Source organism: Protobothrops mucrosquamatus, unplaced genomic scaffold (assembly GCF_001527695.2).
Source record: "Protobothrops mucrosquamatus isolate PMUCROS unplaced genomic scaffold, P.Mucros_1.0 scaffold2599, whole genome shotgun sequence".
NCBI lineage: Eukaryota > Metazoa > Chordata > Lepidosauria > Squamata > Viperidae > Protobothrops > Protobothrops mucrosquamatus.
In genome coordinates this window covers 441,494-453,776 of record NW_015388653.1, presented here as the reverse complement: position 1 = coordinate 453,776, position 12,283 = coordinate 441,494, and the positions used below count along the sequence as shown (strand labels likewise).

Here is a 12,283-nt window from a genome sequence, read left to right as displayed (position 1 = left end):
GTTGACTTCCTTCAAGAGACAGAAAAACCACAACTAGGAAAGTCCATTTGCTTCAAGATGCCAGAAGACTATCTTGGACCTTGAATGTTCTCCAACCTTATCTCTGTTGCTTTTCCTTCCAAAAATGTTGCTGTGTAGCAATCTTGGCAGCCGGCTAGCCTGCTGGAAGGGCCCAATGGCAGATGGCTGGCCTCAGGTTCATGATCCTGCAAACGCCAGTGGGAGATGCCAGATCCTGATTCCCGTTGAAGCTCAAAGGCGGGTCGACTGGATGATGGGAGACGCCGAGCTCTTTTCTGGTGCCTCAGCCAGGATGGCTTTGGATTTCCATCTAGCTCTGGGGAGACAGATGTTAAAAGGCCATTACAAGCCACAGATATTATTAGCAGGAAGAATAAAGGGGAGGTGAGATACGTTATTGGAAAAAAGAGGCCGCACTCAAGCAGGAAGAAGGCTCCTTGGCAAAAAAGAAAGACAGAAAATCAATGTTTGCAAAGATAGGAACCCATGGGCAACAGGAAATTGCAAAATGAGGAAAGGCATCAAACTAGATGGATAGAGTAGTATAGTATAGTATAGTATAGAATAGAATAGAATAGAATAGAATAGAATAGAATAGAATAGAATAGAATAGAATAGAATAGAATAGAATAGAATAGAAAATATGGAATGGAATGGAATAGAATAGAATAGAATAAGAGATAATGGAATAGAATAGAATAAATGGAATGGAATGGAATGGAATGGAATAGAATGGAACAGAATAGAATAGAATAGAATGGAAAATATGAAATGGAATAGAATAGAATAGAATAGAATAGAATAGAATAGAATAGAATAGAATAGAATAGAATAGAATAGAATAGAACAGAACAGAATAGAATAGAATAGATGGTGATGGGAATAGAATAGAATAGAATAGAATAGAATAGAATAGAATAGAATAGAATAGAATAGAAAATAGAATAGAATAGAACAGAACAGAACAGAACAGAATAGAATAGATGGTGATGGGAATAGAATAGAATAGAATAGAACAGAACAGAACAGAACAGAACAGAACAGAATAGAATAGAATAGAATAGATGGTGATGGGAATAGAATAGAATAGAATAGAACAGAACAGAACAGAACAGAATAGAATAAAATAGATGGTGATGGGAATAGAATAGAATAGAATAGAATAGAATAGAATAGAATAGAATAGAATAGAATAGAATCAACAGGAGAAGAGACGGGAGGGGAGAAAAAGAGAAGAGAAAAGAAGAAGAGAAGAGAAGAGAAGAGAATGAAAACAACAGAATGAAAGGAAGAGGAGAGGAGCATAGAAATAGAAATAGAAATATAGAAATAGAACAGAATAGAGAGTAGAATAGAGAAAGACATGGGGAGAAAAAGAAGGGGGAGAGGAACCCACCTCTCTTCAACCTCTTCCACTGTGTCCAGCAGAGGGACATTAAACATTTCAGGGAGGAAGACCGCAGAAACACCAGAAACGATGGGCATCACCCCAAATAGCACCAGAGGCAGGAAAGGCTGGTAGTCCCCTGCCATCAACACCAGGGGGGCTATGATGCCACCCAGCCGAGCCATCACTGTGGTGAAGCTGCTGCCCGTTTGCCTGGGAAGGAAAACCCACAGAGATCTTTAAAGCCCCTGCTGGCCCTGCCATGTCCTCTTTGCCTGCACAACAACCCTGTGAGGTAGGCTAGGTTGAGTCACTCAGCCCGTGGTCCTCCACCAGGTGGGTGAAAGCCTGTTGTAGCTTCACACAAACTATAGTTCACACATAGCTAGGTAGGCTATGTTTCCTCCACACCCAGAACCACAAAAACGATTTAATGCAATATTTCTCAACCTCGGCAACTTTAAGAGGTGTGGACTTCAACTCCCAGAATTCCCCAGCCAGCTTCCAGGAATTCTGGGAGTTGAAGTCCACATCTCTTAAGTTGCTGAGGTAAAACACACTGGTCTAGTAGGTTGTCTGAATGCAGTCACTGCATGCTGAGATTCAAGCCAGGTCTCTTCAATTCTAGACTGATCTTTTTGGGACACAGCAAGTAAGTATCCTCCAGGGGGATTAACCACAACTGCTATCATCCCCTGCCTGCTTGATCATGAATGTAATAGGAGAATCTAGGGCTGATGAATCTGGAAAGGGAGCCAGGATGTCTTGGAAAGGGGAACCTGAACTGGATTTCCAGGAATGACCTCTCCCCAACATGGTTTCCACCTATTTGCTTACCTGATCACCGTTGGGAAGAGCTCCCCTCCGTACAGGTAGAGGCACATGGAAGATGCTGCTAAGCACCCTTTACCCAGAACCACAAAGACGAGACGCACCGTCAAAATATCTAGAAGAAATGGAGGTGGGTTGAGAGCATAACCTGGTTAGTTTTCTTCCAACATGGTCCTGAGACAATGTTTCTCAACCTTGGCTAGTTTAGGATGTGTGGAATTCAACTCCCAGAATTCCCCAGCCAGCATGCTTTAAGAGGGGTGGACTTCAACTCCCAGCCAGTATGTTGAGAAGCACTGATCTAACTCACTCACTCCATCCATCCATCCATCCATCCATCCATCCATCCATCCATCCATCCATCCATCCATCCATCCATCCATCCTTGTTTCTCAAACTTGATAACTTTAAGCTGTGTGGACTTCAACTCCCAGAATTCAACTCCCACATTGGCTAGGGAATTCTGGGAGTTGAAGTCCACCCATCTTAAAGTGGCCAAGGTTGAGAAACGCTGCATCAAACTCTCAGTAACTGCCCAAAATACGTTCTACATGAGCTATCAACGCAGAATATTTGATGCAGAACAAGGGACACCTGCAGAGTTGGTCACAAAAGTCAAGATGGCCACCACAACAGGAGGGTCACAACTCCACCTGGTTTTGATGTGCATGGCATGTGCACCTATTGCATATAAAAACCAGGACTTCCTGGTGTCATCCTCTTGGCTGCCATCTTGCCTTTTTTGATCATCCCCTGTGCAAACCAAAATGGCATGTGCCCCTCATGCCCTGATCTCAGTGGGTAAGTGCCTTCACCACCAAACAGCCTAGCTAAATTATGTCTTAGCTAATAATGACAAAATAAGAAATAAAACATGAATGGGGTCCTTGGTGCTCTCTGAGCTTGGTTGTTTTCTTGCAGACATTTCATGACCCAACTAGGTAACATCATCAGTGCTAGGATTATGATTGTGATGTTACCTAGTTGGGTCATGAAACGTCTGCAAGAAAACAACCAAGCTCAGAGAGCGCCGAGGATCCCATTTATTTTTTATTTCTTATTTTGTCATTGATTAATTATTATTCAAGTCATTATTTACCTGGGCTGTTTGGTGGTGAAGACGCGTACCCACTGAGATCAGGGTATGCAGGGGAGATGCTTCTTCCTCCTTCTCGCCCTCCTCCCTCTTCACAAACCCCATTCCCTTCTAGCACTGGTGATGTTGCCTAGTTTGATAATGAAATGTCTGCAGGACAACAGAGAACATCAAGGACCCCACAATTCAACCCTATGCTATGAATATTCTCTTGTATAAGAAAGCAGCGGGATACGCCAACATTTGTTCTTCTTGGTCTCCATTTCAGAAGGAACCAGAGTTGGATCAAAGGTGGTCCTCTTGGGAAAAGCAATCCCAAAGAAAATGGCAGCCATCTTGGATAAGAAGAGGGGGGGCCTCCCTCCCAGCCCAGCAATACTGGAGAAGCTCTGATGTTTCTAGTACCAAATTCTGGCCTATTCCTAACATTAGACAACACTCAGTAGCCTCTGGATCAATATTTCTCAACCTTAGCCATTTTAAGTTGTGTGGACTTCAACTCCCAGAATCCTCTAGCCAACATGGCTGGCTGGGGAATTCTGGGAGTTGACGTCCACACATCTTAAAGTTGCCCAGCTTCGGAAACTGCTCTTGATCCTGTCTTTTCCCACAAACATAGCTAGAAGTGAGTAAATTACACCTGCCAGTAGACCCCTGAAGGTGGATACTTCTTCTCGTTGTTTCTTCTTACCAGAAGGGACAGGAAGACTGACCAAAAGGAACATTCCTGCAAGGATGAGGGAAACGGATTGGATGATGCGTCGGCCAACATAGCTGAGCAGCAGAGCACAGACCATCTTAGCCACCAGGTCTATCACTCCGAAGAAGAGCTGCACCAGGAAGACGTTCAGGCCAAACATGTAGAGGTCCATGGAGAGCCCAAAATAGGCCATGTTTATGGAGAAACTGAGAAGGACAAATATTGGGTTAGAAGTTATCTAGGTGGAGACCCACAACTGGTTAGAAATGTTGGTGTTGGGTTGAGGGTCTCCTCATTGGTTGGAGAAGATGGAAGTTGCCATCTTCTCAATCTGAGAAGGACCTCTGTTTGGAGAAGACGGATCTGCTTTGTCCACCCTCCATCTTTCCTTTGGTGATGTCTTTGCCATACCTGATGAGCATGAGACAACAGCTGATGCGTCTCAGTCCAGGGGTGCGGAAGAGGTCCAAGCAAGAGTGCTTGCCCCGTCCTGGAGAATTACTCCCCGATTGGGTCTCCAGCATCTACAGGGGGAGAAGAAAAGATTATGCAAGGATGAACGCAACAGTTTTTCCGCGTAGAGCAGTGTTTCTCAACTTCGAGTACTTAAAGACGAGTGGACTTCAACTCCCAGAATTTCCAAGCCAGCATGGGGAGTTGAAGTCCACAAGTCTTAAAACTGCCAAGTTTGGAGACTCCTGCTTTAAAGTATAGTTGACCTGGACTGGTCCTCACTGCCAAGCTAGGTTGGACTTGGTAAGCCCTCAGTTAGGAGACCATCATAGGATCATGGGATGTAGTTAGACTGGAGGTTGAAAACTATTCCAGAAAAAGACAATAGTGACCTGCTTCCGTCCTGATGTCGGGGAAAAAAACTGCCCGGATGTGAAGTTCTGTGGTGTTCAGGAGTCATCTTGGATTCCAGAAGATGTTACATCATAGATAGTTTGCACTAGATTGGAGTTTCTCAAACTTGCCAACTTCAAGATGTATGGACTTCAACTCCCAGAGTTCCCTAGCCAATGTGGCAGTTGAATTCTGGGAGTTGAAGTCCACAGATCTTAAAGCTGTCAAGTTTGAGAAACAAGGATGGATGGATGGATGGATGGAGAGAGTTAGATCAGTGCTTCTCAACATGCTGGATGGGGAATTATGGGATTTGAAGTCCACTCATCTTAGAGTGGCTGAGGCTGATGAAAACTAGGGTAATGTTCTCTGTCGGGAAGGACCAGTCCAACCCATAGAGCAGTGGTGGCGAACCTATGGCACGCGTGCCAGAGGCGGAACTCAGAGCCCTCTCTGTTGGCACACGTGCCACCGCTGCCAGCAGCAGGTGCATCAGACCACCACTGCTGCCCAGAGCAGGACCCCCGCCAAGCACAAAGGAGGCGAAGTGGCCAACTAGCAAGTTCGATTAGAGGTGGTAGAGCAGAGGTCACCAACCATTGTTGATTGATGGACTGGAAGAAAAGGGAGGGGGAAGCATTTTACATGCATGCACAGGGCCGTGAGCACGCACATGTTGCAAATGGGGCGGGGCTAGTGCCTACGTGATACTCACTAGCCCTGCCCCATTCTTGCATGGTGCAGCGCCTTGTATCTGCACCCCATGGCATGGCCGCTTTTGCGCCTTGCAGCACTGTGGCCCATTTTTGTGTCCCCAGTTTTTGTGTGCCAGAGGCAGCACTCAGAGGCACCTCCCTGCCCCCCCCATGAAGGCACCACAATGCTGATGCGGCCCTGGCACTTTGCGATAAATAAGTGGGTTTGGGGTTGCGGTTTGGGCACTCGGTCTCTAAAAGGTTCGCCATCGCTGCCATAGAGAGCGTGCACTGAACATCAGGGAAACCTCGTTGCTCCTCACCTCCAGTACCACGGCTTCACCCGCTGCAGCTTTCCCGTTGATCCTGGCTACGTGCTTCAGGTTGCGTAGGGCGGCCTCATGTTCGTTGTTCATGAGGAGCCAGCGGGCCGACTCCGGAAACCACCTGTGGAGAAGGTCAGATTGGGTGGCTTGAAGCCGCTTATGGGGCTCTGGGATGTCTCTGTTCCTATCCTGCTCTCCATGCGGGAAAGCCTAGTGGCCAGGCTGAGCTGCTTTGTTGTTTTAAAAAGCGTATACAGGTAGTCCTTGACTTATAACGGTTCATTCTGTGTTGTATGTTCAAAATTTGGGTGCTTGGCAACTGCACGTACGTACAATGGTTGCAATATCCTGGAGTCACATGATTATCAGTGGGAATTTTTCCAGCTCGCTTCTCTTATAAGCAAAGTCCACATGGATAGTTGAATTCACTTAATGACCAAATAATTCACTTAATGACTGCAGGATTCACTTTACACTTGCTGTGATTCGCTTAACAACCATGGCAAAAAAGGGTCCTAAAATGAGGGGCCACTCACTGAATGACCACCTCACTTAGCAACAGAAGGTCCAATCTCAGTTGTGATCATAAGTCAAGGACTACCTGAAGTTTCCTGGGGAAATAGAAGCTGATGTTATAGGAACATCTGGACACAGCCAGGGGCCTGCAGCTTCCCTTACAACTAAAGTTATGTTCTGGGGGACTCACCAGGAATAGGCAAAGAAGGCGAAGAAGGGGGCGGAGATGGCCAGCTGCAGCCAGCGCCAGTCGCGGATGGCGTAGGCCAAGCCTCCCAGCAGCACCTGCCCAGCTGTGCTGCAGTAGCTCTGGATGGAGACTACCACCGCCCGGTATTTGGTGGGCACCCACTCCAGACCTAGGAGAGGAAGAGGAAGGCAAACTGAAATCTCAGACCCAGCAAGGTGAGGACCAATCCATGATAGAAGGGGATGTTTGTAGCTCAGGGTTGAACTCTTGAGTCTCTGAGCTTCATGATTTTCTTGTGGACATTTCGTGACCCAACTAGTTAACATCTTCAGTGTTAGAAGGGAATGGGATTTATGGGGGGGGGATGGGAGGAGGAGGAGGAGGAGGAGGAGGAGGAAGGACTGTGAGGTCCTTGGTGCTCTCTGAACTTGATGAGGCTACCGAGTTTGGTGATGAAATATCTGCCAGAAAACAACCAAACTCAAATAGCACTGAGGATTCACACCGGTCCATGACTCTGCTTTCCAAAAGTTGAAGGATCCCCTTGAGGCTAACCAGTCCAGCTCCTTGCAGGTGGCTTTGATGATACCAGTTGCCAAGCCATCCTTTAACCCAGTGTTTCTCAAGCTTTACTACTTTACGTGATGTGGATTTCAGCTCCCAGAATTCCTCAGCCAGCGTGCACATAGTTTACACAATTTAAAGCAGGCTGGCTGGAGAATTATTGGGAGCTGGAATCCACCCAGCTCGAAGTTTCCGAGCTTGAGAACCACTGCCCTCACCCACCTTCACCCCATCCTCCCACGTGTCCCCCCTTCCCATCCGCTCTACCCAGCACTCACTTAAACAGATATAATTCAGCAGGAATCCGGAGATGCCTATACCACTCAGGAAGCGGAAGACACAATAGGTCAGGAAGCTGTTGGAGAAGGCTGCCCCCGTGCCCATGGCGGCCACCATCAGCAGCGACCAAATAAGGATTAGCCGGCGTCCGAATCTGTGGCCAAGAGGGTTACAGGTAGGCTTAGGACATGTCTGTTAGATCCCAGGTTTTGGGGAGAAGGGCAGGAGATGGGTTTTGCATAGAATTTGAAAGGAGAGTGTTAAAGTCTCCAACCCCATCCTTGCCTTTACATAGCCAGACTGGTTCTTCCTCTATGTTTATTTCTTTGAGAGCCAATGTGGCCTAGAGCAGTGATGGCGAACCTTTTAGAGACCGAGTGCCCAAACTGCAACCCAAAACCCACTTATGCATCGTCGGGTGCTGGGTGGGCGTGGCCCATTGGGTGGGCGTGGCTGCGGTGGTAACAGCAGATTAGGTGGGCCTAAAAAGTTCAATCAATCCATTCCAACTTTGCAAGATCTTTTTTTTTTGCCGCGAGAAGTTGAAATTGACTGATTGAACCTTTTTTTTTTGCACACGGCGGCGGAGGCCTAAAGCGAAAAGGTTTTATAAAACCCAGCTGAAGGCCTACGACTGGGGCGACGGCACGCGTGCCCACAGAGAGGGCTCTGAGTGCCGCCTCTGGCACCCGTGCCCTAGGTTCGTCACCACTGGTCTAGAGGGTAAGGCTAGAAAGTGGGAGAGTGTGAATTCTAATCCCGCTTTAGATACAAGGCCAGTGGGGTGACTTTGGGTCAATCATCAGGAGACTGGGAATTCTAGTTCCCATCTTAGGTATGAAAGCCAGCTAGGGAATCTTGGGCCAGTCACTGGGAGATGGAGAGTTCTAGTCCCACCTTAGCCATGAAAACTGGCTTGGTGACTTTGGGCCAATCACCAGGAGACTGTGAGTTCTAATCCCACCTTAGCTACGAAAGTCAGCTGCGGAACCTTGGGAGACTCATCAGGAGACGGAGCGTTCTAGTCCTAGGCATGAAAAACTGGCTGGGTGATTTTGGGAGGGCAAAAGGACTTTTGACTTGGGCAGGGGAGGGTTGGACTACTAAAACAGGGGTCTCCAATCCCTGGGCCGTGGATTGGTACCGGGTCGTGACATGCCAGCAACTGGTCCGCACTAACAACCGCGGGATGCAGGCAGCACACAAAACCACACACCCTCTGGTCCGCGGAAAAAACTCTTCCATGTAACTAGTCCCTGGTGCCCAAAAGGTGGGGGACCTCTGTACTAGAAGACCTTCAAGGTCCCTTCCAACTCTATGATTCTATGGGCCCGTCCTTCTCTCTCTGCCCAGCCCATCTCACAAGGTTGTTGTTGTGGGGCTAATAGGAGGAAAGTGTGTGGGACATGTGATGGACGTGTTTGCTGCCTTATTCATAAAAATAATAAAAGGTAGGATATAAATAAATAATAAGATAAATAAATATGCTAAGCTGCAATGTTCAGACTGCGTAGAATACATTCCTAATTTATAGAATTCCAGCCTTGCAGAATTCTGCCGTTTATATTTCTCTCTGTATTGGGCAACCTGTTTTCTTTGTTTGTGAAATTTCCTTCAGCCACCTGGTCTTCTTACCTGTCCGAGAGGTCTCCCAAGATGAAGGCCCCCACCAGGACCCCTGCCATGAAGAGGGATTGGGCCAGGCTCTTCAGAGGCTGCAGGTTGCAGACCAAGTCCCACTGCGAGGATACAGAAGAAAGAGCTGCATTCCCACAACACGCTTAGCCAGCTTCGGGAAAACCCAGGTGGCAGGGTTTTGTGCAACAGGCTAAGCTCGGCTGCTCGGAACCAGGGAAAAGTTATGTATTTCTTTAAGGCAGGGCTCTCCAAACTTGGCCACTTTAAGCCTTGTGGACTTCAAATCTGGCTGGGGAATTCTGGGATTTGAAGTCCACAAGGCTTAAAGTGGCCAAATTTGGAGAGCCCTGCTTTAAAGAAATGATGGAGCTGCTCATCTCAGACCACACCATGCTTTATGCTGGGTAGCATAAAGAAACAATCAAAATAAAACAGTTTAATAAGAGGTGACCAGGCGTGCATTCCTACCTTCTTGATGGGAATTTAAATCATCCTGATCCTCACACCTTGGAGGGTGAAAATAGTCATTCTTTTAATGCTTTTCTAAAGATCAGCAAGATCAGGACGGGGGGGGGGCAATTTTGCTGGGGGGGTGTCTTCAAGGGCAGCCCTTTGAAGGATAAACAGTAAATACAACATCTCCTGAATCTCAGGAGGGACTCTGGGCTACCTTGTTTCTTCCAAAGCCTTCAACTTAACAACAGTTCATTCAGCAACCGTTCAAAGTTACAATGGCACTGAAAAAAGTGACTTACAACAGGTCCTCACACTTATGACTTCTTGCAGCATCCCCTACAAAATTGAGCAACTGGCCCACATTTAGTACGGTTGCAGCATCCCGTGTTCACATGATCACCGTTTGTGACTTTCCCAGCTGGCTTCCAACAAGCGAAGTCAATGGGTCAGAGTCGCTTAACAACAAGGTGATTCTCTTAACCACTGCAGTGATTCATTTAGCAGAAGAAGGTTGCAGAATTGAGCATGAATCAACGAACAACCACCTTGCTTGGCATGGGAAATTTTTGTCCCAGGACTTACCTGTAGACTGCAGAACCGTTAGCAAAAGAGGGTGGAAATGGTACTGATGCAGGGGTCCGCAACCACCGGGCTGCGGCCCAATACTGGTCTATGGACCATTTGGAACTGGGCCACAGAAGTGTCCCAGGGTCAAGCTGACAAGCCAAGTCAATGGGGAAACCAAATGGACTCAACAACTGTGTTACTAACTTAACAACTGCAGTGATTCACTTAACAACGATGGCAAGAAAGGTCGTAAAATGGTGCAAAACTCACTTAACTTTTTCACTCAGCAACAGAAATCTGGGGCTCAGTTTTGGTCATAAGCTGAGGACTACCTGTATACTGGTCCAGTATCTGACTTTTTTTAATATATAAACAATACATGGTTTTCCCAGTTGCAATGTAAGGGTGTGAAAGTTGGACCATAAGAAAGGCTGAGCGCAAAAGAATGCAGGCCTTTGAACTTTGGTGCTGGAGAAGACTCCTGCGAGACCCCTGGACTGCAAGGCGATCCAACTGGTCAGTCCCAGAGGAGATCAACCCCGACTGCTCTTTAGAAGGCCAGATCCTGAAGTTGAAACTCAAGTACTTTGGCCACCTAATGAGAAGGAAGGACTCCCTGGAGAAGAGCCTAATGCTGGGAAAGATGGAGGGCAAGAGAAGAAGGGGATGACAGAGAATGAGGTGGCTGGATGGAGTCACTGAACCAGTAGGCGTGAGCTTAAATGGACTCCAGAAGATGGTAGACTAGAGGACAGGAAGACCTGGAGGAACATTGTCCACGGGGTTGCGATGGGTCGGACACGACTTTGCAACTAACAACAACAACAGTGCTTCAATGGTTAGATGGCCTAGACCAGTGGTGGTGAATCTATGGCACGCGTGCCAGAGGCGGCACTCAGAGCCCTCTCTGTGGGCACGTGTGCCGTTGCTCCAGCCCCACCTCCTCCCGCGGCCCCTTCCTCACCAGCAGCCCCCAGGAGGAGAGTCACCCCCAGCACGGCCTACGAGGAGCAGCACAGCCAAGGACATGGCAGCTGGGCAGCGGGGACAAGACTCCGCCCTTGCGCCCCGGTGTGTGCAGTTGATGCTGTGGAGCTTGGGTGATCTTTAGCAGGCTGTGGAACCGGTGGGTGGCTCTGTGGGTGGGCAATAAATAAATAAATAGGAGAGGCTGGAGGTGACCTCAGAACATACCTCCGTCACGATGGTGGAAGTGAAAGTGCTGTGGTCATACTGCCACCCGTCCAGGCAGGGTTCCAGTCCTACCTCCCTGCCCGCCGTGTCGTTGGAGTTGGGCGCCAACCACCCAGCGAAGCGCTGGCAACTGTCCGGCTTCAGGTCCTGCCCAAGAGGGACCAGATTCTCTTGCTGGGTGAGGTTGCCCGGCTGCACCGGCCTGCACTGGTGCTCTGGAGTGGCCGCGCTGAAGTTCTGCACCAGGTTGTGGCTGGCCAGGAACAGGACAGGGAGCGAGAGGAAAAAGACAGAGAAAATCTGGAAGGTGCCCATGCTGCCAACCTCCTCCAGCAGGTCTCCGAAGGGGATGGTGGCCACTGGAGGCCCTGGGCACAGGGAGAGGCGGCGTTGACCCTTCGCAGGACCCATGTCTGTCCACTCTTTCTGTCTTCTTTCTTACTGCCAAGGAAAGGAGCCCTTTTATAAGCAAGGAGAGGAAATGGAGAGGGCAGGTTGGATTAATGAATGGCCATCAGGAAGCTGCGGCTGACTGGGCACCCCCTGGCATGGGAAGTGGGTGGGAAAGCAGCCATGAAGAAGGCAGGGTCTGTGCGTGTTTGTGTGTGTGTGTTTATGTCTTTTTTTTTTGCCTGTCCTGTATTTGCCCAGCTTTGCCCTGACCCTTTTCCTCCCGCCTCTCCCCCCAAAAAATGCACAGGTAGTCGTCAAATTACAACCACAATATTTCCATGGCTAAGTGAGACAGCTGTTAAGTGAATTTCACCATTTTATGACTTTTCTTGCCACAGTTGTTAAGTGAATCATGGCAGTTGTTAAGTTAGTCACATGGCTGTTAAGTGAATCTGACTTCCTTCCCCATGACCCCAGGATACGGCGACCGTCATAAATACATTCTGGCTGGGGAAAGGCTTAAAGTTGCCTTTAAGAGCATGTGAAGTGGTTTTGCTGTAAACCTTCTATGATTCCTACAGTAG

General features: G+C 48.1%; 1 protein-coding gene across 1 annotated transcript; it reads right to left on the bottom strand.

Annotated features, from left to right (window-relative positions):
- Positions 1 to 252: 252 nt before the first annotated feature.
- On the bottom strand, positions 253 to 11,717 carry LOC107296006 (solute carrier family 22 member 6-B-like). The gene is made up of 10 exons (XM_015825344.1): positions 11,307 to 11,717; positions 9,087 to 9,190; positions 7,451 to 7,605; positions 6,609 to 6,777; positions 5,900 to 6,023; positions 4,447 to 4,559; positions 4,027 to 4,241; positions 2,246 to 2,354; positions 1,418 to 1,621; positions 253 to 337 (listed from the first exon to the last, which is right to left on the bottom strand). The coding sequence occupies exons 1-10, from the start codon at positions 11,715 to 11,717 to the stop codon at positions 253 to 255; spliced, it is 1,689 nt and encodes a 562-aa protein (XP_015680830.1).
- Positions 11,718 to 12,283: the final 566 nt, after the last annotated feature.